Source organism: Rhamphochromis sp. 'chilingali', assembly GCF_963969265.1.
Source record: "Rhamphochromis sp. 'chilingali' genome assembly, chromosome: 16".
Lineage (NCBI taxonomy): Eukaryota > Metazoa > Chordata > Actinopteri > Cichliformes > Cichlidae > Rhamphochromis > Rhamphochromis sp. 'chilingali'.
This window is the reverse complement of record NC_137943.1, coordinates 36289237-36316847: the sequence shown is the minus strand read 5'-3', so window position 1 is coordinate 36316847 and position 27611 is coordinate 36289237. Positions and strand designations below refer to the sequence as shown.

The following is a 27611-nucleotide window of genomic DNA, read 5'->3' as shown; positions in this document are numbered from 1 at the left end:
TCCATCGGCAACTATTACCTAACCAGTCTTTTGAGTCTCCACATTCAGAGATATTGACATTTTGTCTTTAAATGAAAATATCCTGGTAGCTTAAAAGTCAAAACAAACAGTACTAAGAGCGCATTTCGGACTTCTCTCGAATAAGTGAAAAAAACACTTACCTTCAGACTGATTAGCAGGTTCCGATCCAACTTTAATGTGTCCCATGTCAGTCCGTTTTAGGGAAATAGTGTTAAGTGGTTTCATTTAATTTTGAGATACTCCCGCATGGACGAGCAGCAATTTGGAGTCTAGCAGAGTTATCACGAATAGCATATGATCTTCAGATATAATCCGATCAACCTTGCATTTAACCCGATTGAACATCCAGTTATCTCTGACTACTTCTAAGTTGCACATGTTAACGGTCTCATCATCACTCTGTGCTGCAGCGAACTGAATCTGTGGCACAGAATAGTTGATGGCCATGTTGTTCTCCTGCTTTGCAGCTTTGTTTGAGTCTGAATTGCAGCTTAAACGTGCAAAACTAAGAGAAGCAGATCAATATTTTCTTCTTGTTGTTATTTAATGGTGGTTGGCAACCAGCGAAAGGAGCATTAACCACCTCGAGCAATATTTTCTATCCTCATTGTTGTTTTGAAAGTGAATACCCGACGTGTGCGTCATACGTCACGTTGTACGTCAGGTGAAGGTGTGGTGTCGGCTATCGCACCTGTCGCGTTACAAAGCTTTAAAAACACAACCCAACGCGCTAAACACGAACAAACATAAACACCCGTGTTACATTATCACGTATATCAGGACATCTCTCCTGAACCAAGACGCAGTGGTGCTACAAAGGAATTATTGCTTTAGGAGAGCATTTAATAGCAGTCTGGCCTGCAGCAAAATGCACCGCTAAAAATACAGTTTCTGATGTCCCAGAATTTATTAATTCTGAGAGTGAAGTTGTAGGACTGATGCTGGTTAGTGGTGTAGGTTTCATGGATGTGACACCTTGTGTAAAATGACGACCAGAGCATATTATTAGGTCAGTTCACTCGTTAGGCAGAGGTGTCTTAAAAATTACCACCTTATACAAAACAAATGAAGGTCAGTATAAGAAAGAATAAGAAGAGAAAAAAGCAACATCCTGCTAAATGAAGTCATGTTTAAACATTACTCTAAATGTAGCCATTAGTTTTTGTTGCTGGCCATACAAAAATAAGTATACTTCAATTATATTTCCCAACCTAGTACATATACTAATAATGCTTCTGGGGACTTTATTGGCCCCCGTTTTAGTACATAACAGTATTCTTGAAATTAACTTTGAGATGTACTTTTTGCTCACCATAAATGTACTAGCATAATGTCATAATGTCTACAAGAGTATAATTAAAATATACTCGACTATCACAATACTAACCTTACAAGTATACTATTAATTTACTTTTTAGTTTACACTGGAGTTACTTCTGATTGAAAAACAGTAATTAAAATGCAATTGAAACATATTTTTCACATGTAACAAATCTCTTCATTCCCCAGATATCAGATATCAGTTCTAACTATCAGAAGGCTTCATTTATAAAGAACTGCTCCCATAGTTCAAGCACCAGAATCATATAGTGAACAGGTGAGAAAGTGTTTTGAGAGTTGAGGTTTATTAACTATTGACCCTTTTCACTCACGGTTTGCACAATTTCATTTTTTAAATTAATGATTTGCCCCACTTACTCTGTTCAAAAGGTAAAAGATGCTGATGCTTAAATGTAATTTGGTCTAAAAAAGGAAGAAAATACATACAAAGTAAACTAAAGGTATACTTGCTTGTTTTCTAGTTTTTAAAGTATACTTGAATATTCTTTTTGGTAAGAGTGAGACTGGCTGTTTGATACAAAGTGGGCTGTAATAATGTTTCACATTGTTTGAATAAACAAATACATTTATTAATATATGAGGTTCCATTCAGTTCAAGGAATTAAATTTTACTGTGGCTGCAACTTACTCCTTAAGTTAAAAATGATGCTGTATATTGTAGTTTATATGTCATACTACTCTCACAGTGAATCACATTTTATAGTAACACACTCTGAATGAGGATTTAAGTGATTACTCTACAGTGTAATCGCACACGTGCAGGCTGAAAGCGCATCAGGCTGAATGAACCTGCCGTTCAGACCCGGGAGGCGGAGCTACTTTCACCTGAGATCATCTCTGTGGCAGAACTTTCATTTACAGACAGGACTAACAAGGCTGAACCTACAACACTACAGCTGTCATTACACTAACATGTTTATTTCATAGAGAAAAAATATCCAAAGTTTGATGCAAGCAAAGAAAGCGAGCAGTGAACAAAGCCTGTAGCTCGGTGCTGATCGTGTGTACATGTGGACGTTTTTACTTCTGCCTCCTTTACACAGTAACAATAATATTATTTATAATGTGGTAATGTTGTGCACTGCATCACTGTGGCGTCTGTGATGGATGACAGCGTTGAGCAGCGTGTTGAGCAGCGTGTTGAGCAGCGTGTTGAGCAGCGTGTTGAGCAGCGTGTTGAGCAGCGCTGCTCATTCAGCAGCTGTTCATGACGGATCCACTGAGCCGATTCTGCCCTCTGATCTTCTCGCAGGGCAGCGATGGCGATGAGCACCGACAACATGACCAGAAACATCCAGGCTACAAATGTGCCCCGACGGACAAAGCGTGTCGCCCTGCTGATCAACAACATGCATTTTTACAATCCGGCATTAACCAGACACGGGGCTGACAAAGATGAGCAGGCCGTGGTCAACCTGCTCCACACTCTGGGATACGAGGTGGATAGACATCGGAACCTACCTGCACAGGTAACTTTCCTTCACTGAGGCTTGCACTGCTTTTCCACAGCGACCCAACGACTGACGTCTGACTTTTTGCTCTTACAGAAAATGGACGAAGCTCTGAAAAGGTTTAGCAGACGTCCGACACTGCCCCTCACAGACAGCGTGTTTGTTGTTGTCATGTCCCACGGAGGCATGGGAACTATCTGTGGAACGGGCAATCACAGGATAGAAATTGACCGAATTTATGAGCGCTTAAACTCTAGAAACTGTCCCGTGCTGAAGGACAAACCGAAGATCGTCATCATTCAGGCGTCCAGAGGAGGTGAGTCTCCGCTCGCGCGCTGCTGGCGGCTGCTGTGAACATGGCGTTTCACTAAGCGTTGTCTGTTTCAGTGCTCGTACCTGGAAGACCGCCTGTGCCCACAGATAACATGAAAGCTCGATCAGTAAATGAAGCTGCTCGGCTGCACACAGAAAAGGATTTCATCACTCTTCATTGCAGCGCGCCTCGTGAGTCCTGCAGCATCCAGTACTGATCACTGTCACACACAGCTGTTCACACCTGTTTGTGTTTGCAGACATAGCTGCATACAAACACCCGGCGTACGGCTCCTTCTTCATCCAAAGTATCGCTGAGGTGTTCAGCAGTCGGTGCGTCCAGGATCCCATCGATGAACTCTTCAAAAAAGTACGTTTAAGAATATTCTGAACTCTTTGAAAACACGACGAAGGTCTGAGAACCAGACAGGTGACCACAGGTGGTGCTCAAAGCCCCGCCCATTTGGCCTTTTACTCCATAAATGGAGGAAACGTGTCGGGGAAAAAGAGCCAAAGAGCCCATCCTGTTACAGAACCTGGAGCATTGAAGCTTCTACAAATACTCGTTTTCAAACTGAAGAGTGACGCCTCCCTCAGTCTCCCTCCCTGAGCCTCCCTCCCTCGTCCTCCCTTGTCCTCCCTCATCCTCCCTGGGCCTCCTTGGGTCTCCCTCGGCCTCCTTGGGTCTCCCTCGTCCTCCCTCGTCCTCCCTGGGCCTCCCTTGTCCTCCCTCATCCTCCCTCGTCCTCCCTGGGCCTCCTTGGGTCTCCCTCGTCCTCCCTCGTTCTCCCTCCCTCGTCCTCCCTCGTCCTCCCTCGTCCTCCCTGGGCCTCCTTGGGTCTCCCCTTGTCCTCCCTCGTTCTCCCTCGTCCTCCCTTGTCCTCCCTGGGCCTCCTTGGGTCTCCCTCGTCCTCCCTGGGCCTCCTTGGATCTCCCTCCCTCATCTTCCCTCATCCTCCCTCATTCTCCCTCCCTCGTCCTCCCTCGTCCTCCCTGGGCCTCCCTCGTCCTCCCTTGTCTTCCCTGGGCCTCCTTGGGTCTCCCTCGCCCTCCCTCGTCCTCCCTCGTCCTCCCTGGGCCTCCTTGGGTCTCCCTCGCCCTCCCTCGTCCTCCCTCGTCCTCCCTGGGCCTCCTTGGGTCTCCCTCGTCCTCCCTCGTCCTCCCTCGTCCTCCCTTGTCCTCCCTGGGCCTCCTTGGATCTCCCTCCCTCATCTTCCCTCGTCCTCCCTCGTCCTCCCTCGTCCTCCCTGGGCCTCCTTGGGTCTCCCTCGTCCTCCCTCGTCCTCCCTGGGCCTCCTTGGATCTCCCTCCCTCATCTTCCCTCGTCCTCCCTCGTTCTCCCTCCCTCGTCCTCCCTCGTTCTCCCTCCCTCGTCCTCCCTCGTTCTCCCTCGTCCTCCCTCGTCCTCCCTGGGCCTCCTTGGATCTCCCTCCCTAATCTTCCATCGTCCTCCCTCGTCCTCCCTCATCTTCCCTCGTCCTCCCTCGTTCTCCCTCCCTCATTCTCCCTGGGCCTCCTTGGGTCTCCCTCGGCCTCCTTGGGTCTCCCTCGTCCTCCCTCGTTCTCCCTCCCTCGTCCTCCCTGGGCCTCCTTGGGTCTCCCTCGTCCTCCCTCGTCCTCCCTGGGCCTCCTTGGGTCTCCCTTGTCCTCTCTCATCCTCCCTCGTCCTCCCTGGGCCTCCTTGGGTCTCCCTCGTCCTCCCTCGTTCTCCCTCCCTCGTCCTCCCTCGTCCTCCCTGGGCCTCTCTCGTCCTCCCTCCCTCGTTCTCCCTCGTTCTCCCTGGGCCTCCTTGGATCTCCCTCCCTCGTCCTCCCTGGGCCTCCTTGGGTCTCCCCTTGTCCTCCCTCGTTCTCCCTTGTCCTCCCTTGTCCTCCCTGGGCCTCCTTGGGTCTCCCTCGTCCTCCCTGGGCCTCCTTGGATCTCCCTCCCTCATCTTCCCTCGTCCTCCCTCATTCTCCCTCCCTCGTCCTCCCTCGTCCTCCCTGGGCCTCCCTCGTCCTCCCTTGTCTTCCCTGGGCCTCCTTGGGTCTCCCTCGCCCTCCCTCGTCCTCCCTCGTCCTCCCTGGGCCTCCTTGGGTCTCCCTCGCCCTCCCTCGTCCTCCCTCGTCCTCCCTGGGCCTCCTTGGGTCTCCCTCGTCCTCCCTCGTCCTCCCTTGTCCTCCCTTGTCCTCCCTGGGCCTCCTTGGATCTCCCTCCCTCATCTTCCCTCGTCCTGCCTCGTCCTCCCTCGTCCTCCCTGGGCCTCCTTGAGCCTCCCTCGCCCTCCCTCGTCCTCCCTCGTCCTCCCTGGGCCTCCTTGGGTCTCCCTCGTCCTCCCTCGTCCTCCCTTGTCCTCCCTGGGCCTCCTTGGATCTCCCTCCCTCATCTTCCCTCGTCCTCCCTCGTCCTCCCTCGTCCTCCCTGGGCCTCCTTGGGTCTCCCTCGTCCTCCCTGGGCCTCCTTGGATCTCCCTCCCTCATCTTCCCTCGTCCTCCCTCATTCTCCCTCCTTCGTCCTCCCTCGTCCTCCCTGGGCCTCCCTCGTCCTCCCTTGTCTTCCCTGGGCCTCCTTGGGTCTCCCTCGCCCTCCCTCGTCCTCCCTCGTCCTCCCTGGGCCTCCTTGGGTCTCCCTCGCCCTCCCTCGTCCTCCCTCGTCCTCCCTCGTCCTCCCTGGGCCTCCTTGGGTCTCCCTCGTCCTCCCTCGTCCTCCCTGGGCCTCCTTGGGTCTCCCTTGTCCTCCCTCATCCTCCCTCGTCCTCCGTGGGCCTCCTTGGGTCTCCCTCGTCCTCCCTCGTTCTCCCTCCCTCGTCCTCCCTCATCCTCCCTCGTCCTCCCTGGGCCTCTCTCGTCCTCCCTCCCTCGTTCTCCCTCGTTCTCCCTGGGCCTCCTTGGATCTCCCTCCCTCGTCCTCCCTGGGCCTCCCTCGTCCTCCCTTGTCTTCCGTGGGCCTCCTTGGGTCTCCCTCGCCCTCCCTCGTCCTCCCTGGGCCTCCTTGGGTCTCCCCTTGTCCTCCCTCGTTCTCCCTCGTCCTCCCTTGTCCTCCCTGGGCCTCCTTGGGTCTCCCTCGTCCTCCCTGGGCCTCCTTGGATCTCCCTCCCTCATCTTCCCTCGTCCTCCCTCATTCTCCCTCCTTCGTCCTCCCTCGTCCTCCCTGGGCCTCCCTCGTCCTCCCTTGTCTTCCCTGGGCCTCCTTGGGTCTCCCTCGCCCTCCCTCGTCCTCCCTGGGCCTCCTTGGGTCTCCCTCGCCCTCCCTCGTCCTCCCTCGTCCTCCCTCGTCCTCCCTGGGCCTCCTTGGGTCTCCCTCGTCCTCCCTCGTCCTCCCTTGTCCTCCCTGGGCCTCCTTGGGTCTCCCTCGCCCTCCCTCGTCCTCCCTCGGCCTCCCTGGGCCTGTGATGTCATGGTGCTGGCTCAGAGACACGTTCTGGTCCTCCTGTTCGTGGAGCTGATGCGTGGTCACAGTGTGATATTTCTGACCCACAGGTCATGCAGTGCTTCCGTGTGCCAGGCATGCAGCAGCTGATGCCAAGCGTGCAATTACACACCCTGACGAAGCCCTTCTACCTGCTTCCAGGTGAGTGCAGAAACACGAGGTTGTGTGTGAGACTGTGACACCTGGATTATAAACCTGTGTTCATATAAATGCAGCTTCAGCGCTCGGACTGATTTCAGTCTGTGATGTGCTGCATGAGGACAGACACAGAGTTCCTTCTCGTGTTTGTTTCTTCTCTCACCCCAACCAATCACAGCAGATGGCCCCGCCCCTCCCTGAACCTGGTTCTGCCGGAGGTTTCTTCCTGTTAAAAGGGAGTTTTTCCTTCCCTCTGTCGCCAAAGTGCTGCTCATAGGGGGTCATATGATTGTTGGGTTTTTCTCTGTATCTATGAAGCGCCTTGAGGCGACTTTTGTTGTGATTTGGCGCTATATAAATAACATTGAATTGAATTTTTTTCTGAGGTGCTGTGAAAAGTGTAAACCTATCATTTTGACCCCGGATGTACTTACAGGAAACGTGCAGGTGCCTACACGACCTGAGGATCCACGCGGGAGACCGGACGCTCTCAGGTAGGAGGAGGAGGACTGAAAGAGGAGAGCGGAAAGCCTCTCCTCTCTGCTTCTTTATTTTAAGCCTCACATTCCCCTCCATGGCTGTAGATCTCTGCATGTTGAAGGAACAGCCTGTCACTGTAGGAAACCCAAGAATCAGTCTAGCTAGCACAGAGAGCCCCGCTCCATCACGCCTGTCTATAACAGTATGACAGCCATGTGATGTCCAAGTGTGCATGCTGACCCCCTCCTGCTTTCAGGGCGGAGCCTGCTGGAGTCCGATGGGTGAGGTCAGAGCTGAAGAAGTGTAAGTGTGTTTTTAATGTGATTCAAACAGCGCACGGTCCCATCACTCATTCTGCCGAGCTTGGACAGACGGGACTTCTTTAAGTTTCTCGAAGACGCCTCATCCGAGGAGCTGCTTCAGTTCTTGGACCAAACGGTATTTAAACGCCGGTGGGAGTGTCCCTCAATGGTGACTCATCTCATGAGCTAAGGCGAAGCAATGTGACCCTGCCATACTGAGATCACCTGACCTCAGGCTGGACTGTAGGTCGTGCACAGTCTGTGTCGTAAGCCACGCCCTCTGTCCAAAGTGGACACAGATGTGATGAAATGTGAACACTGGCATCCTCAGGGAGTGGCCTTTGACCTTTTGGAGCAGTGGTCCAGGTCAGTGTAGTCCACCTTCTGGCTTTAGAACTGAAGCAGCCTCTCGGATGAAACGTCTGGACAAACTCGGAGAAGTCCGGTGGTCTTGGTTCGGCTCCTGAGACCGCCGAGGCCTGGATGACTGACTGTAGCTGGATTGTGTTTGTTCTCTCATCAGATTGCTGTCAGCTCACCATCGACATGAACACGGTGAACAGGAAACTCAAACTGTCCCACCATACCAAGAAAGTGGAGTATCTGTCGGAGCCTCAGCGGTATCCCGATCATCCCGACAGATTCGACCGGGCTCAGCTGCTGTGCAGAGATGGGCTGGTGGGTCGCGGGTACTGGGAGGTGGAGTGGACCGGCGAGGTTTACATAGCGGTGAGTTACAGAGGGATCAGAAGGAAAGGAGACAGCAACGAGACCCTGTTCGGGTGGAACAACCAGTCGTGGAGTCTGTACTGCTCCGATACATACGCCGTCTGGCACGACGGCAAAGAAACGGCACTCTCCTCGCGCTCCTACTCCTCATCCTCCCTGTCCGACTCTAGTAGGGCAGCAGTGTACGTGGACTGTCATGCTGGCACTCTGTCCTTCCTCAAGGTCTCCTCTGACACTCTGACCCACCTCCACACCTTCAAGACCAAATTCACTGAGCCCGTGTATGCCGGGTTCAGAGTCTTCACTGAGTCCTCATTGCGTCTGTGCTGAGTGGCATGGAGAGCGTCCACTCGTGGGGTGGGCTAGAGTGGATGTGTTTTCAGAGTAATGGTAGAGGGAGCTTTCTCTCGCTTCTCTTCGAGTTGTGACATTTCTTTCCTTTATCCTGCATGTGCTGCACTCGGGGTCAAAGGTTTGGCTGTAGTTCTGACCCAGGCATCAGTGATGTTCCCGCTGTGCTCCTCCCTGCCTGAGGGTGGTGCTGTTCACTGGTTAAAGACTTTAACTGGAACCTGACCGGGCTGGTTTGGCTCCGCCTTCTTCCAAAAGTCACATGCCTGCAGCGTGAACGTGTTTTTAAACTTTGTGCATGTTGTAAATGTTATAAACACAAATGTCTGACTGTGCGACACACTTCCTGTTGTGTGTGTAACTGTGGAGGCGGGTCGTTGCTCTGGCTGTGACGCTCTGATGACCGTGGTTGCACGCTCTGACAGATGCTTTTATGATGACTGTGATGTTTTTGTGTAATTGTGTATAAAGTTTGATTTGAATGTGCAGCTGTAGTTCCTCAGTGTGGCCACCTGATGGCAGCAAACCCTCCGACTCTTTCAGCGTGATTCACTGCTTCCTTTTTCCAGACAGTGTCTGATTGGAGGACACAGAAAGTCCAAACAAATGTGTACTTATGTGATGTTTCAAAGATCAATAAACAGAAAAGTGAACGGCTCGTTTCTGTCAGTCTTCTCTGAAGTCTGTAGATGCTGAGGAGCGTTGCAGGAAACCACGTCCATCTTTAAAGTGGGCCGACGTTCCCACGTTAGCCGACGTTCCCTCTGTTCCCTCTCTGTTCCCTCAGAATCGGGACAAGCTGATGTATCCTGTTGTGACTGTGGCTGTCAAGCTTTCCTTTTCTGCCCCACCCCATGTCTCAGGCTGTTGTTGTGCCACACCTGGAATACAGACAAACTGTTTTGTTTACACGAGACGTCTAAATTTAGACGTCCCACAGTAAGACGTGTTACATAAACAGACAAATATCTCATGTTCAGTTATGAAACTGGTTCTTTGACGTCTTCTTTGGAATTTGGAAACGATCCCAAACAGTCTCATAAAATCTGTTCCAGAGAACTCCACAACCAGATTCTCAGGAAGTCGTCTGAACAAACACGAGTGATCAGGCTGCATTAGTCCACTCGCACAGAAGGACACACACAGGGTTACAACTCGGGTAACCAGTGCAGGTTTTTTACCCCGATCAAAGAAGAGGATTCGGGTTTCCCTGATTCCAGCACACAGCTCAGACATGATCGCAGAGGATCGCCCAAACGGACGCCACCTGAGCACTGCCTCGCTTACACAATAATAATAATAATAATAATGGATTGGATTTATATAGCGCTTTTCAAGGCACCCAAAGCGCTTTACAATACCACTATTCAGTCACTCTCACATTCACACACTGGTGGAGGCAGCTACGGTTGTAGCCACAGCTGCCCTGGGGCAGACTGACAGAAGCGAGGCTGCCATATCGCGCCATCGGCCCCTCTGGCCAACACCAGTAGGCAAGTAGGGTAAAGTGTCTTGCCCAAGGACACAACGACCAGGACAGAGAGCCCAGGGATCGAACCGGCGACCTTCCGGTTACACATGCGATTCCCAACCCCCTGAGCCACGGTCGCCCTGTCACACAAGCACGTTCTACTGTGCTGAAGTGGCGACACCTGGGAGGTGGGAGTGCGCTGTCTGGGCAGCGATGTTTGGAAACAGTCTGAACCCCAGCGTGATACCTGCTTGTGACGCTGACGCACACAAACCTGCACAGGTCCGAACAAAGCTGCTCATTACACATGTCAGGAGCTGTGATCAGACATCAAACAAGGAAGCAGAGCGCGTTGAAGACGGCGAGCTGAACCTGCTGCTCCAGCACAAACCTCCCTCTGTGAACCTCCGTGTTGCTCACAATGATCAGTAAAGTCAGACTGCTGTTTGTTTCCAGCAGGTTTGTTCTACACAGCAAAGGTCGGCATAGTTAGGTTGGATTTTAGCAACTGCTCCTGCAGGTTATTCTTTTTGATGTTTGGATTAGAATAATCCTCCAACCCATATTTAATCTGTATTTTAATCTTCCATTCACCGGCAAACACCACAAAAAACTACAGTGAAATAACAACTGGAAACAAATATTCTGTCAGCAAAATAAAATTACAACCCAAATAAAACGTAACACAAAGTAAAACACACAAACATGTGCACCTTTCTGCCAAACGTTCATAAGCAGTTGCAGTCCATATCGTCCAAGCCTGTTTTCCTGGCACGAGTCCTCAGGCTGGCAGCACAAGCACAACTCTGAAGTCCACCACTAGGTGGCAGCAACACGACATGGAACCAGATTAAACAGACAACTTTAACTTTGTAATCACAGAATAATTACATTTTAATTCATTTACAAATATGTATTAACATGGAAAAAGATTAAATGTGTTTTCCTTCTTTATTCAAAGGTCATATTTGTCACATTGATCACACGGGTTTCAGACACCTTATACGTCATCCTGCTGAGCGACCTCTGAACTTTAGCGTGGATGCTGCATACTTCTTCGGTTTACGGAGTCGTGGCTCTGTGAGGACATCCCGGACTGCGCGCTCAAGCTTGAGGGCTTTCATCTGCTGCGCGCGGACCGGCAGGCCTCTCTCTCTGGTAAGACCAAAGGTGGAGGTGTCTGCTTCTACATTAATAGTGGCTGGTGCACAGATGTAACAGTGATTGCTCAGCACTGCTCTTCCTCTCTGGAATATCTTTTCATTCACTGCAAACCGTTTTATTCTCCGCGGGAGTTCGCTTCATTCATCCTGGCCGCTGTTTACATCCCGCCAGATGCGGATGCGCAGGGAGCTCAGTGCGCACTCGCGGAGCAGATACTGCACATGGAGCGGACATTCCCGGACTCTCTCATCATTGCTCTTGGGGACTTTAACAAAGCCAATCTGAGCCATGAGCTTCCCAAATACAAGCAGTATATTAAATGCCCGACCAGAGAGGAGAGGCCATTAGACCACTGTTACAGCACGATCAGCGGGGCCTATCGCGCGGTGCCCCGCGCTTCACTTGGACTTTGTGACCACGTCATGATCCACCTAATCCCCGCGTACAGACAGAGGCTGAAGCTCTCCAAACCTGTCGTGGGGACCAAAAAACTGTGGAGCAACGAGGCTGTGGAGGAGCTTCGCACGTGTTTGGAGTCTACAGACTGGGACACAATGAAGGCTGTCCCCTCCTGTGCTTAAACTCGCCAGTGTTCTTTGAGGCGGCGTCGTGTGCGAGGAACCGGCGAGGATGAGGCCGGAGGCCAGAGTCCGAGCTGAAGGCAGAGAGGAGCTTTGTACTGAGACAGAGCTCGCTCTGCCTCTCAGCTACATCACAGTAATCATTCAACACGCGTATATTACTTTTATATATCTATACAATGTTTGATCGATGACTTGATTGCACTTTGGATTTTCAGCTGACCGCCCCAAACCTCTGCAGCAGTGCTGGCAGCACTCACAGGTGAGGCCCTCAGCTCGGCCTGTGCTGGATGCAGCCTGTCCTACGGAGCTGCAGGTAACCTCAGGGTGCGCTCAGTTCAGACATGGCTATGTGGACAGCACATTGTTACTGTTATGCCAGCTGTACGCTCACTACTTTACAGTATTTGTATCACATATGTTCAGTGTTGTCCTATGAACAGATATAAGAAAAACTGTGGAGGGTGTACTCGCGGATACCTGACACGTCACACTTTGTTCTCCTTTGTTTGTTTCCCAGTCAGCAGAACATTTAGCTGTAATAGCATCACGGCTGGTATTTACAGAAATATGAACAGCACGATGAACAAGCAGCAGCTTCCTGAGCAGCAAACTCACAGAGGGAATAAACTAGGTCAGCTGAGTGTGTGTATGAGCGTGTGCTGTTTGTATATTATGTGTGTATTCAAACCTCGTGCACTCACTGATAGATATTGAGGCAGTGAAATGATTGCTGCTGTGCAATCTCTGACCAGAAAACTACAGTAAAAATGTACCGAAGAACTGAATAAAGTAACTTAACAGATAAAACATGAACATCAAAGTAAAGTAATTATTACTTAAATTAAGAATTTAACCTAAGAAGTCTGAACTAAGAGTTAGAGTTACATTTGAAATAAACAGCTTGCACTGGGAGGTATAGTAATGAGGTGCATTATTATGGTTCGAGTCCATGTGCAGTGATGCGATGTATGAGCGAGTCCAGTCCTCCAGTCATACACCTGGTTCAGGGCCCGGATAGCCTGAGGGAAGAAGCTCCTCCTCATTTTCTCTGTTTTGGCCCTGAGGGAGCAGAAGCGCTTCCAGACCTCAGGAAGTGAAGAAGTGATGTGGTGAGGCTGAAGATCTCAGCGCAGGCTCTCAGGACCTGACCTGGGATTGCATGTGGTCCTGCTGCCTTCCTGGTGTTCACCCTCCTGAAAGCTTTGCTGCTGATGAAACAGCAGCTCGCAGTGACAGCAGCGCTCACTTCACCTGGATCCTTCAGTCTGTCGTCCTAAAGGTGACCCTGCTGCAGCCTGCTGGGACCGTGAGGCTAGGGTTGCCAACTCCCTGAAAAATAAATAAGGGACACCTCGTGGCCAGGGCCGGGCAACCCAGTGTGGTAGCTCTTTTTTGTTGTGTGTGAAATTATTTTTAAGCATTTGACTTGAATTTGATTTAAGCAGATGCATATTCTTTGTCATATGACCGTATGGGAAACAAATGATCATTTAGCCATTTATTTTTAGCTCAAAATGACAACATTAACACAGTAAAACAGGTCTCTTTCTTAAACAGAAGCCTGTCATGCTTAACTTTTGAGAATATAAGTAAATCTTTCTTTAAAAGAACTCTGTCCTGCTTAACTTAAAATTATATAAATTAATAGAAAACAATAGAACAAAAACATTCTTGTAACAGTGCACATATAGTGCATTTAGTACAACTGGCTTCAGCTGAGGTATTATTTCAGCTTTTCTAATGCTAATCAGCTGCTCCTGTTTGTAAACCCGCTTGTTCCCATGGTTACGCATCATAACTCATCATCATTATTCATCGATGTATTACTTTTATGTATTAGTCATCTATTTGTTGTAATCATCTATCCTTGCAGTTGTTTATTACACAAAATAAATTATATTATCACACTTCTGGCCACATAGCGCTGATATTCACTGCACATGCCCATATTAACCTTAACCAGAGGGTTTAAACAACAAACCAGTGTTTACATACCATATCTGCTTCTGCCGTGGCCTGGTGGACAAGAAATTGGTTAAGGGTTCCCCGAGCTTTCACGCCCCTCATGTTCTTCATGTGCCACCACTAGAAGCAAGAAAAAGTGCGCCGGCACACAGTGCAGTGCGCTTTAAAGGTGTTATCGTGCACTTTCCCAGCCAGGTGTTTTCCTTTTCCCAGTCCTCCCTGTACTTTTGCAGCCTTTTTTTCTTTCTCTGAGCGAACAAACATTGCTGCTCTAATGCTGGGCTCACACTGTGCGGTTTTTGGCCCATTTTGAGACGTTTTTTGAGTCGTGCGACCGATTTGGTGATCGGTCCGATTTTGGCCTTCATCGTGCATCGTGTAGTATACGTGGGGTAACGAGGAGCGATCAACACCTCGAGCAGCTCCCGATCATCAATCGCTTGGTCGTGAGGGTGTCACCACAGCCGCTCACACTGCGCACACGCAAACACGTAAACGTCAGTGAAAAAGACGGAGCAGCACGGCTGTGCAGCCTGTGATCTGGACACAAGCGATGGAGGCACAACTTGTAGAACTTTGGAAAGCTCATCCGAGCCTTTTCGATGTGGCATCACAAAATTATCACGACCACAACAACCGTGAAAACAGTTGGATCTACATGCTGCTCAATCACAGCTGCCTGATCATGTTTTTCATTAGCAATTTAGCAAAGTTGATGGTGGTGGTGTGTCTGTGTGAGTGAAAGACAGAGAGAGAGGGAGCGACAGATTTTCTGTTATAACCTTCATTTTTATGGACGCACAGTGTGAGCACTCAGGTCGCATCAGAGCATCGGGCCGTATAGTGTGAGACCTGCATCGTGACCTATGAACTTCTAACCCCTGCGAGTCAATCGTGCAGTTTGAGCAGGAGCTGAATAACGTGACTGAAAAAAATCGCACAGTGTCTGCCCAGCTTTAGGTGTACTGTCATCCGAGACTTGCACCGCAGTGTCTGCGTTTGTTTCCCTGTTGGCCATGCTTGTTGTTGTGGTCATCTGTTGTCTTCCGGTATTTTCTCCGTAAGCGACCTTTCCTCGACCAATGAGATGAGCGGTAATCTGAATTGTCATACTCGAATTGTCATAAGTGTGCTGTCAGCTCATTGGTCACAAAGCAGGAGAGGGGCTGGGAGTTATGTTTTCAAACAAAGCGTTAATTCCATTAAAAGTTATAGACTACTTTTGATTCTCACTGTATTACGGGACAAAGTGCGTCCCTTATCAGCTCAATACGGGACGTGTGCTTTTGTTTCGAAATACGGGACGATTCCGTTTTTTAAGCAACCCTACGTGAGGCCCGGTTACTGATAAATGCATTTAAGTGTGTGTGTCTGTGCGTGTGTGTGTTGGTATCTGTGTCCTTGTATCTTGGTGGGGACCTGGGTTTGGCCCCACGGGGCTGAGGGCGTTTCCACGCTCAGCACGTGGTGTCAGGGCTACAGCTGGGCTCATTTTTCATGGTTCGGGAAAGCATTATGTCAATGGGAGGTCCCCACGAGGATATAAATACACACACGTGTGTGTGTGTGTGTGTGTGTGTGTGTGTGTGTGTGTGTGTGTGTGTGTGTGTGTGTGTGTGTGTGTGTGTGTGTGTGTGTGTGTGAGTGTGTGAGAGAGTGAGAGTGAGAGTGAGTGAGTGAGTGTGTGTGGTGGGGGTGGGGTCACTCGCTGTTTCCTCTTTGTTTTTTTCTTTGACCTTTCCCCCGGAAGTGGAGCAGCTGCTCTGCTGTTAGCCGCTCCGGACTCTCGCTCGTCTTTTCCGTCAGAACCGGAACCTGCGACCGAACCGGAGGGACCATGGAGCCCGTCCCCGCTGCACCGGTAAGCACACCTGCCGAGCCGAGCAGGGCTGAGCCGGGCCGATCCCCCGGACACGGTCATGTGAGCGGCTAAGCTAACCGGGCTAGCCCCGGTGATCTGGACTCCGGTCAGGAATCCCTCAAACCGAGCCGAACCCGAGCCTCCCACTGCGGCTGCTGTCAGCACCGTCCCAGCTGGAGCCAGGCCCGCTGTGAGGGGCTCCGGGTCCGAGCAGCGGACACTGAACGGAGTCCAGACTCGGTTACTGATCCACGGATTCGTTCGACTGATTATTGATGAGCGATCGATGTTACAGGGCCGTAGCCAGGGGGCTTACGGGGCGGGGGGCTCATAGATTAACCTCCTTAAATCAGAGTCGTGAATCTTTCACTATAGAGAACAACACAAAACTTTATTGATCCTGGAAACAGACAAACATCACAGCATGAAACAACCTGAACACGTGTAAAAGATAACACGCATCATCAGGCACGGCGTCCGAGTCCCAACTGGAAAGTCCTTTTCTCCTTATGCCGCCATCTTCCACAGGTCGACAGACCACGTGACTTTCGCGCATTGCATTGTAGGTATGAGTGGCAGCAAAATCAATACACTGCATCAAGCGCTAGCATTTCCAGCACCGGTAATCATTAATTCTGTGGTTTTAATCCTTACTTGCATTTTATTTGCCCCAAAACAGTTCTGTGCAAAACGAAGGAGAACTCGGTAGCTCCGCACGAAGACAGACGTGACGAAGAGGCAAAAAAAATCCAAGGAGTGAAAGGGTCAGACCCACACGAGCATACAGAGTGGAGTAGGGACGTTAGCCTGCTGCCCGACTTTCATCACGCACATATTTATTATTATACGGTCCGAAGCGTGAGTGCATGCACTTCACGTTTATTAACGTCAGATACCTGCAACAAGCCCAGCTCCAGTTTACTGTGGTGATTTGGACGATTCCATCACAGCAAATGCATCTAATTGTCATTTCAGGTTGTAGTGTTACACAACATTTTCAGATGCAATAGAAATAAAATGAGTGTTTCGTAATTCATTCAATTTATTGTCTTTATTTATAACTGGCATTATTATTTCGTTCTATTATAGAGTCTTACAGGAAAGAGGCAACATTGTATTCAATTGTGCTTTATTAGCTGCTTCAGTGAAAAACAAATCAACAATGCAAAAAACATATCAAAACAACATACTGGAAAACAGTTATTCATCACTTGCTTGCTTCAATGCAACACTTGGGCACATGTATGCAGACTTTTCGTGGCTGCTTTGATCTCGCTCTCTCTCGTAACCGATCAGATCTGGCTGTGGTAGCAGCTTTAAACTTGGTCTGACCCAGGCTGATAGAGGGGCCCAGCCTGGATCACATTCCAGCATTTTGTTGGCTGGTTTTTCTACAAAACACAACAAACATTAGCCTGCAAAGCCACAGTGAACAAAGCAGCAATGAATTCAATTCAAATCAATATAAGACTTATTTGTAACCTACATCAACAATTATGATAAAATACGTAATAACTACAACAGCAGACTGACCTTTGTGGGAATGCTTGGAGCAGACTAACCTGTGAGCTGGAGGGTTCTGGGACGTCATATTTGGTCTTTGAATGGCTGCAATCCAGGCCATCCGTCGGCTCTTTGTTACTTCGGAAACATGGCTCGAACGATTTCTCTTCAACGACGTAATCCGATAACAACCGATCTCTTTACCCGTCGGCTTCCCGTGGCTGTCATGTGACCGGCTGTTGCATTTAACTCATTCACTGCTATAGCCGTCAATGGCAGTGAATGAGTTAATAATACAACAGCTTCTTGCTATTTTTGTGTTTCTTTTTATCGCTGTGTAACTGTTTTCACGTGAAAGCCTGTGTGCGCTAGTACCGCTTACCACTCGTACCTACAATCCTTTGCGGCTTTACCCCAGAAATGACGTCACATTTTAATCTCTATTCAAGTCGCGGTGGTGTGCACGTCAGGTTCTGTAAAGGTCATGGTGTCAGGTTACAATCCGGTCAGTGTAAGTTACCACGCAGAGTTCCTGCAGGAACACAAACACCCGTGTCCGCTCAGCGCCAGTTTTCAGTCCTGCAGGAGAAACTCAGGAACGCTGTGATTTGATCTTTGATGGACTGGAAGAAAAATGTGCACCATGAGGACACTGAGCTCAGGAGTGCATGCTGACTGCAGGTTAGTTAGGCTGACAGTCGCACACGCCACCTGATCGATACCGCCCCCGGTGTTCCTCATTTCGATAATGCAGTAATCTGATTACTGGCTTTGTCTGATTGCGTCTTGCCCGGCTGCATTCAGTTCAATTTTATGTTCATAGCAGTTAATCACAACGACAGTCACTTCATATTGTAAGGTAGACCCTACAATAACACCCCGACGATCAGATGGGACAGTGGGAATGAAATCCTCCCGTATTACCAGGAAGAAACCTGCAGCAGAGCCAGGCTCAGGGAGGGGCGGCAGGATAAAGAGGTTTGGATCTTCAGAGATGGTGTCTGTCTCCTGACTGAAGGGGCCTGAAAACTGAGGAACTAACCTCAGCCTATGCGACATGTCAGTGCTAACTAAACTAGCTTCTACGTTAGCTTTCAGTAACGCATTACCTCCCTGTTGCTGTGTGTGGAGCTCCATGAAGCCCCACCCACAGTAACAGTCCAGCACAGACGCAGAAATGAGCCCTGCTCCTCCGCCCTTACAGCCCCTCTGCACATTACTCAGAATGTTGTGCAGCACAGTTATTGCATACATGCGTGTTAGTGTGTCACAGGTGATTGTGCACCGTCACAGGTGGACAGACGCAGCTTGTTTGCTAATGTGAGCTGACCTGTCAGGACCCCTGGTGGCCAGTAACAGAACAGCTGTGCTCAAATTTAAAGCTACAGATGTCTGTTTGTGTTTGAAAGGTTCAAATCCTTCATGAAGTCACACCCGTCACTGCAGCTGCTGCAGAGTCATGTGACCCTGAATAAGAATGAAGTGTGTTTGTGCGGTCACGTGTGTTTTCACCGTGCGATGCTGTCTGAAATCTGTCCTTCCAGGCTGAGGAGTTCGCCGGCATTCAGGTGAAAACGGAGCCGGAGGGCGACGTGGAGATCCGCTCGTACCCGATCCTCAGGAAGTTGTCAGTCAAGCTGAGTGACTGCAGGGTGTGGCTGGAGGGGCGGGACTTCCTGTCTTTGGGTAATTCATGATTAAAATATCAGATATCTGTGGCTGCTTTGTCTGAGCAGAAGTCCAAATCGCGTTTATTCCGGTCAGGTCAGACATTCAGATGTCTAAGATGGAAACTTCCCCTTTAATTCAGGTGAATGAAGCAAAAAAGAAAGTGACAGGAAGGGAAACAAGCTGCTGAAACTAGAGACGTCACAGTGATGATCTCCACCACATCACTCAGCCATGCCTCAGATTTCTGCATTGCTGCTTCAGCTGCAGATTATTTAGACTCTGCACAGCAGCAGCAGGAGGGAACGTAGGAAGGAAGAACTCCCTTAGAAACGAGGAAAGCAGAACCGCTAACTTGGGTTTCAGTGATCGAGTTTCTGATTCAAATCGTTTTTTAGTTTGAAAAAGTGACATCGATTCATTAAATCCTGAATCGGTTTTTAAATATAAACATATTTTATCAGAAACAGCAGAATCTGAGGTTAAAGGTCAAAGAACTCTCAGCTGTGTCTGTAATTTGCAGCATCAGGTAATGTTGAGTCATGGTTTTATTTTGAAAGTTATCTGCTATAAAACGCCAGGCCAGGAAAATCTGCTTCATGTTTTATCCTCAGTTACTTTGACACAAAGACATCTGCTGTGATGAAGTCTCACACTGTCAGCTTTGTTTGTATACATGGATATAAAATATGGAATGTGCTGATAAGTGATCAGAATTACAACATTTCTGAGTCAAAATCAAATCGATTCTAGAAGTGATGATACCCGGCTCTGCTGTCTTGTCCATAACCTCAAACACTGTGTCTTTGAGACAGAGCAGTGTGTTTGTGGCTGTTTCCTAACAAAGGAGACGTGATGTCCTCGGGCTTCCGTGTGTTGGGAACAGAATCGGAGGAAAACCTCTTCCTGCTGGTTAACCCGGCAGCTGGACGGCAGGATCAATGAACTGCCTGCTGGCTGTGGCTGTGTGGATGTCGCCGTTCCTCTTCGTCTCTAACCTTTGAACTCCGCTTCCCCACAGGTGATCACCCCGAGCTCAGCGAACGGAGGCAGCGGCAGCAGCAGGCCACCAACACGGGCAGGAAGATGGTGTATTGCCACGAGTGTAACAAGGGCTTCTACAAGAAGTCCCACCTGGAGGCTCACCTGCGGGTCCACCGGGGCCAGAAGCCCAACGAGTGCTGGCAGTGCGGCAAGACCTACCCGACCCTGATGAGCCTGGTTGTCCATCAGCAGGTCCACGACCGCACGGCGCCCTACCAGTGCTCCTACTGCGACAAGACCTTTGCTCTGAAGAGGGACTGGAAGACCCACCACCGGACGCACTCTGGCACCAAACCCTTTAAGTGCTGGTTCTGCGGGGACGGCTTTGGAGAGCAGGACGAGCTCAGCGAGCACCTGGAGCTTCACAGCGGCGAGAAGTGCTACCACTGCACCGTCTGTGATAAGATGTTCATATCCTACCAGGGCTTCAACTTCCACCGCAAGTCCCACAAGAGCCGGAAGCTGCTGCCATGCCCCAAGTGCAACAAGACCTTCAGCAACCCTCAGAGCCTGAAGCTGCACCAGGTGACCCACTCCAACAGGAAACCGCACAAGTGCCCCACCTGCGGCAAAGCCTTCAAGCTGCTGAGCGGCATGCGATGCCACCAGCGCACCCACGAGGATCTGAAGGCCTACCACTGCACTGAGTGCGGCAAGTGCTTCTCCAGCCTGCAGGGCTTGAAGCTGCACGACCGCACGCACACCGGACTCAAGCCCTACAAGTGCTCCGAGTGCGGCAAGCGGTTCACGCAGTCGCCCCATCTCAAGGCGCACATGGTGACCCACACCGGTGAGCGGCCCTTCCTCTGCACCACCTGTGGGAAACGGTTCACGCAGTCATCCCACCTGAGGTCCCACATCACGCTGTTCCACGTGGGCGAGAAGCCGTTCACCTGCAATGACTGCGGGAAGAGCTTCACCATCGCTCACTACCTGAAGGTGCACCGGCGCACGCACACCAAGGAGAAGCTGTACCAGTGCTCGTACTGCCAGAAGTCCTTCTCTTACCACAACTCGTGGAGGGCGCACGAGAGGATTCACACCGGCGAGCGGCCCTTCACCTGCCAGGACTGCGGCCAGAGCTTCATCACGTCTGGCTCGCTGGTCAGCCACCAGCGCTCCAAGCACACTGGCGAGAAGAGCCACTACTGCATCACCTGTGGCGAGTTCTTTTTCACAAGCTCCATGCTGCGTGTTCATCAGCTCGACCACACCGGCGAGCGGCCGCACGTCTGCAGCTGCGGCAAGACCTTCAAGACCCGAGGTGTTCTGCGCTACCACCTAAAGAGGTTCACCGACCACCGGCCCGCTGAGTGAGGGGAGGGGCCTTTCAACACTACCCTGACATGTTAAATATGTTAATCACCGCCTGAGTTTCAGCAGGAGCTTCTCCAACCGCAACATGTCTTCTTCATGGTGGTCCTCAACCAACCAATGATCTCACAGAGCAGCAGCGCTACCATACTGTGCTGTTCTGACGTGAACTTTGACTCTATGGACATGAATGCTGCTGAGAAGCCACTCTAGTCTCCTGACCGTTAGCGCTGTTAGCGCAGACCGTTAGCACGCAGTGTTGGGAAGGTTACTTTTAAGTGTGTCCCACTACAGATTACAGATTACATGCCCCAAAATGTAGTTTGTAACGTTTTCCTTTACGTTACTCAATGAGAGTAACTATTCTGAATACTTTGGATTACTTCACATATTATCATGCTTTTTCTAACTACATGATTTAACTGTGTGATTTATTACTTTTACTGAAGGTTACCCGCCATACCAACTAGATGTTTAAGTCTTAGTATAAATGAGTAACAGTAGGTGGACTTTAGGTAAGGCTGCACTTTTTGCAACATATGACTGTATCAGTCATGTTTTGTTTCTGTCTGCTAACCTCAGCTAACGCCAGCTAACAGTGTTAGCTCGGTGGTGAGTAGCCTTCAGTAATAGCAACAGTACATCACAGATACTGAAGTGGCACATGACCCAGGTAGCTACCACAGCTAAAACAAGCTATCTGCAGTCGGCTAATGTTAGTTTTTAAACAGAACGTACTTCCAGATGTTTCTTTAGGTTGGAGTCTGACGCTGAGAGCAGCTCGGTTGCTGACAAACAGAGTTTGCATTTCATCCCTCTCTCATTTAAATGTGGTTTCGGACTTTCCTAGTAAGAAATGCATTCCTGCCCGTGCACTGCTGGCTCTGCTGTGCTGTGCTGGCTCCGGGTCCCACCAACATTAACAGGACGCTGACATTAGAGAGGGCATAGCCTAACATATGAAACTGGAAAAGACCAGATACACGTTTGTATTTTAAATGCATAACACAGGTACATATATTCTGTTTCAGCCCAACACTGTTGCCGCTGACCGTTGGCGTTGCTGAGACCGTGGCGCTCCAAACCCAGCAGGCTTCCAAAGAATCAGCCATGATGTTTGTGCATTGCGCTCTTGGTGACACCGTGTTTTTAGCGGTGCGCATCATGTCATTACCAATAAAGTTTGACCTGCAGCTTCACCTGTGACTTCTCTTGTTTTCCCCCCTGACAGCTAAGTGACAGAGTCACCTGTCACAGGTGTGTTAAAGGTGCACCATGGTGTGTGTGTGTGGGGTTTTTTTTTATTTTTTTTTTAGCATAAGGACAAATGAAGACTTTCAAAATAAATGACCCCACACAAACTCTGCTCCGGAAACTGTGCCAGTGTGATTTAAAGAGACAGAAACATGTGCAGCTGGTGTGTCCAGCAAGGGGGGGGGGCTTACTGGGCTTAAGCCCGGGTTGTTATGTCAGAAGCCCGGGTTGTTTTGGAGTAATTTTTTCATAGTTAGATGTCTGGCTGACAACTGTATAAAACAAAAAACTACACAAAATATTCGAAGCACATAGTGCACACTGTGGGAATTTACGACTGTGCGTAAATCCCCCCTAATATTGCTTTGATCCGAGCTCAGGCACTAAGCGACTGAGCGAGGGGGCGGGGCAGCTGCTGCCTGCGAGTGCGCTGTTAGAGAAACGCAGCCAGGCAGACAGAGAAGTTCGACCAGGTACCAAAGCAAATCAGTCGTACTGTACAGATAATGTAAATATGACGGTGAATCATGAAAGATATCAAACTGATCACTTGACCCATGTTACGTTACTTGCTCTTCAAGTGAATCAACAAACGGCGAAATGAAAAGCTGAACAACAACAGCTGTTTCTTTAGAGAGTCTCAGCTTACATGTGTTTATTTCATATTTTCAGTTGTTTCCCTCCACGGCTAAATAAGGTCAAGGTTCTTTATTTGTCACATGCATAGTTATACAAGTATAACACACAGTGAAATGTGAAATAAATCTGTTTCAGTTATGCACTGATACACAAGAATGGACATAAGGAGCTTCTTTCAAAGAAAAAACTCTGGTAGATGTTATTTTATATATTATGCTTTGGATGTTGTTCAGTATATTTCTATGCAAAACAAGAGGAACTTCACTACACAGCAATATATTCACAGCTGAAAACAGATATTTACACTTTATGGAAAACACAAGAACAATTTTTACTGCACAACATCAATTTACAGTAAACTTGTTTTGTTTTGGTTAAATAAATATTGAAATATCTTTTGAATTAGTTAAATGTCAGAATAAAGAGAGAGAGAGGAACAGAGAGAGAGAGGAACAGAGAGAGAGAGGAACAGAGAGAGAGAGGAACAGAGAGAGAGAGGAACAGAGAGAGAGAGGAACAGAGAGGGAGAACGAGGACAGAACAGAGATGAACAAGAGCAGGTGAGACACACATGTTAGTCAAATTGTTGTTTACCAAAAGTATCACCGTATCGTAGGTACGAGATACATGAGGACCTACGATACCATATTTATTAAGTTATGCAGGCTTGTTTGCACAACAAGGATAAATAATTATATAAACCTTTCTCAATCTAAATATTGTACTTTGGTAGAATTAAAAAATAAGTGTAGTGCAGGTCTATGATGATTTTTAGTGCTGCTATCATCTAGTTCTGGTTCTGGTTCTGTCTTGGTTAAGTCCTCAGTAGTCCTGATTTTGAACTGTTGTAGTCCTGTTTTAATTCCGGATCAGTTCTGGGTCTGGATGAATTGGAGTTTAGTCCTCGTGTCTTGATACAGCCCCGACTTTGTTCTGCCTTGCTGCTTAATTAAAAACCTAGTTTAAGGTGTCCTGCACATGTGATATATATTTTCCCTATATGAAGTCATTCTTTTTTGAACAAACTCAAAGCAGAGCCCATACTACCCTTTAGGGCTAAGCCCCGGGTGTATCAAATGTCTGCCTCCGCCTCTGGTGTTCAGAGTCACTAAGGTTCACGGCTTTGTGTGACCTCTGACTTTGTTTAAACTTCCTGACCTTGGTTTTGAGCATGAACCACACTGACATCAGCATACAGAAACCGTCTTACATCATCAGTTTATTCCAGTGTGTCAGTGTAAACGAGAACCCCTCTGACTGCTGCTGACCCTAAACACACTTTGATTGGCTTACGCCACAGTCACACCAGGCCTGCAGACTGGTTTGCAAACTGTTCAGTGACCCCCAGTAACCACCATTTGCTAGGGACATCTGTTCCCTGATTGGTTGATGAGGTTACATCTGACACATGCTGAGTGACCACAGAGTGGCGGTAAAACTGGAAAATAAAAGGTGAGACTAGTGATGGCCCGCTTGAAGCTGACGCTCCGGAGCGTGTGTCGAAAAAAACAACACACTGGTTCAGAAGCACTGTGTCGAGGCTTGCTTCGTTTGGCAAAAGTCACGTGACCAGTGACGTCCGAAGCTTCATTACGCACGTAACTGCTTCGGTACCTGATTCAAACGGATATAAGGAAGTGAATCATCCACGGGATTCGTGGAGTGTGTTGATGGTGACAGAGAGCGACGAGGTGATCATTCCACTGACAGATATGGAGCCAGCGAGGAAGAGAGGATGTTCTGGCGTGTGGAAATATTTTGAGTTGATTTTGCTCAATTCATTTTATCTGCCGAAGTGAAAAACTTGAAATGTCCAAAATCATGTTTTCATAATGTAAATATCATTACAGCATATGACTTCAGGAACACTTCCATGTGAATTAAAGCTGATGAAGACTACAACAATGTATTTGACACTATACGTACATTACATTGCTACAGTTTAGAAAATCATTTTGTTTATTGTTTTTAGGTGATAGTCTGCAGGACCCAGGAATACCTGCATATCTACCAGCTTGCAGTGTAGTTCCTGCACTCCACAGCCTCTTCTGTTCCATGCAAGTGGATTTTCTCCAGGGCAGGAGAAACTATTTCTAAGAAAAGAAACAGACTCAGCCAGCGCACAGTAACACTAATCCTCTTTTTAACTGTAAATAACAAAAGGGCTACCTTACATTGATCATGTTTTTACTTTGCAAGTTCTTGATTAGGGGTGGGTTTTGATTATCGCCTTTCTGATTACAATCCATGCTAAATTGAATAAAGTGATATTGATTCATTACAATCCTGTGTCGATTTGTAAATTAACGTTATTATGCCTGAAACGCCAGCATCTCAGGTTAAACCTCACAACATGTCGTCAAACACCATGCAGCTAAAACAGTAACTGGGAGCAGGTTTACGGATTCTGCATACAAACGTGAACACAGAGCGCGGACCCGACGCGTCAGAGTCAGATTTTGATGTGTCGGCGGGTCCGCGCTGTGTTTGCCTCTTTTTTCCCGCTGGCTTCTGCAGCTGCAGGTTTCATAACTCTCTGTTTACATCTCTAATTAAGTCTCACATGTGTCAGCTTTCTTTTAATAGATACGAAATTATGGATATATACTGTTAAATGATCAGACTTGTAATATTTCTGACTGAGGCAAAACTTTCCAGATTCCAATCAAATTGAATCGGATCCTGTATCGAATCAAAATGATTCTACAAATCAGTGACGATGCAGCCGTACTCAGCCCCTAAGCATTTTCCCTTTCCAGTTCACAATCAATCCCACCCCTAGGTCAAAAATATGTATAGGACAATTGGCCTAATCTAATATTTTGTATGAACCTGTCCAGCTGTCCAGTGATTAAACGACAAGTAGATGGAGGCAGGACTTCACAGCAGGGGCATACTCCATAATGTGCTGTGCATTATCATATGTATATTATATATATTGCTCACTTATTGTATTTACCAACATCAAGGAGTTATGAGCAAAGAAAGGCCACACCATAGTGCATGTTTAAATAGGGAAAGTTTATTGATCAAAATGTATTACGCAAATACGCATTACATTTTTTTCAGCCCCCCAATCGAGAAAACAAAACCAATTACATGTTCAAAGCAACGGAACGGTGGCCCAATATCAGAGAGAACTCCACTCTTGAGTGAGCAGCGATGATTGAGCAGTCCGTTTTATTTTGCAGATTCAAGCTGCTCTTCAAAATTTTCACCACCAGATGTCACCGGAGAGGACTGTGTTGAAAAGCTTCGAGTAATGAACCGTTTTTCAATACAAGCTTCAGTGCTTCGGAAAGCTTCATTTGGCCATCACTAGGTGAGACCAACAGTTTTACCTCAGCTTTAAGGTGACTTCCAGTTTGAGTTCAGACAGTACTAATTTCAGCCACCCAATCACAGGCAGCGAGCTCATCGCCGCAGACACACAGCTGTTGAATGCCCCTCCTGACTCTGGGCGGAGCCTCACAATCAGAAACCTGGGGCCTGTTCTTCGTACCTCGCTAAGTAAGTTAGCTGGATTAGATTGTTGACGATTTCGCGTGATCTTGGATCGTTCGGTTCTCCGAAGCTCATCCGGGATTTGCTGTCATAGCAACAGAGCCGTAAGCGTAAACCTGCTCGGGAGCAGGTTCACTTTATGTAAACAGGATTAGATCGCGGCCACGCAGGTATGTCCGCTTCATTTATACGAAAGCAACAGCGATATTCCACCACTGTTTCACCATAAATAAATAACATCAATGTAACTAAAGACAATGCAGCACCTGATCCATTTATTGATGTCACACAGATACATACAGGTCATTTCGTAAAAAAAGGGAAATGTACTATTAACATTCTATTACATGTATGTGATTATTTCAGATGTAATTCATATTTCAGAGTAGTAATTGTAAATTACTTCGTGTAATCAAGATGAGAGACCACGGCTATAAAAGCGAAGGTGGATTTGGGAAGCCTGTCGCAGCCATGTCCTGTCCGTATACGCGAGCCACCCATTGCGGAAGGTGCAAGATTGATAAGGAGAGTCCTCAGAATTCAGCGTATATTGCGGGACAGACAGGATCCTTTAGCTCAGCGCGACAGTGTGCTCATTGAGAGATATCGATTTTCCCGTGAGGGTATTATTTACTTAACCAACTTGTTGACGAGGGGGTGCAGGACCACCACCTGTCTTTTTTTGCTCTGCCCTTTTCTTGGTTGCTGTTATAAACAAACAGATTATTCCAGGGTCTCTTTCCAAGAGACTAAAAGCAATATAAGTGATAAATATTACCATTCTGTAGAATATTCTTATATTTCACTTTTACCTGTTCCCATGTTCTAGTGCAGGGGTGGCCAACCAGTCAGAGACCAAGAGCCACTTTTTTTTTTACTGTGTTACCGCAAAGAGCCACATCATACGCATGGGCACACATGAACATCACCCATCCTTTCCTCCCTCTCTCTCTCTCTCTCTCTCTCTCTCTCTCTCTCTCTCTCTCTCTCTCTCTCTCTCTCTCTCTCTCTCTCTCTCTCTCTCTCTCTCTCTCTCTCTCTCTCTCTCTCACTCACACACACACACACACACACACACACACACACACACACACACATCTCTGCTCA

At 48.4% G+C, this 27611-nt stretch overlaps 2 protein-coding genes across 2 annotated transcripts; both read left to right on the top strand.

The window, feature by feature from the left end:
• Positions 1 to 6589: 6589 nt before the first annotated feature.
• LOC308383613 (stonustoxin subunit alpha-like) lies at positions 6590 to 8512 on the top strand (the record flags this gene model as incomplete). The annotated part of the gene is made up of 4 exons (XM_080861655.1): positions 6590 to 6674; positions 7108 to 7165; positions 7408 to 7454; positions 7977 to 8512. Exons 1-4 carry the CDS (start codon positions 6611 to 6613, stop codon positions 8510 to 8512), a joined length of 705 nt encoding a protein of 234 aa, XP_080717781.1. The 5' UTR covers positions 6590 to 6610.
• Positions 8513 to 15429: 6917 nt separating this feature from the next.
• On the top strand, positions 15430 to 22306 carry LOC308383347 (uncharacterized protein). The gene is made up of 3 exons (XM_080861260.1): positions 15430 to 15578; positions 18626 to 18767; positions 19771 to 22306. Exons 1-3 carry the CDS (start codon positions 15555 to 15557, stop codon positions 21108 to 21110), a joined length of 1506 nt encoding a protein of 501 aa, XP_080717386.1. The 5' UTR covers positions 15430 to 15554; the 3' UTR covers positions 21111 to 22306.
• Positions 22307 to 27611: the final 5305 nt, after the last annotated feature.

What these genes read in the sequence shown, in the direction of transcription:
- LOC308383347 (XM_080861260.1), top strand. Translation starts at nt 15,555, where the DNA reads ATGGAGCCCGTCCCCGCTGCACCG. An exon ending in AGCCCGTCCCCGCTGCACCG is followed by an intron (nt 15,579 to 18,625) that starts GTAAGCACACCT and finishes CTGTCCTTCCAG; the next exon opens with GCTGAGGAGTTCGCCGGCAT. An exon ending in GCGGGACTTCCTGTCTTTGG is followed by an intron (nt 18,768 to 19,770) that starts GTAATTCATGAT and finishes GCTTCCCCACAG; the next exon opens with GTGATCACCCCGAGCTCAGC.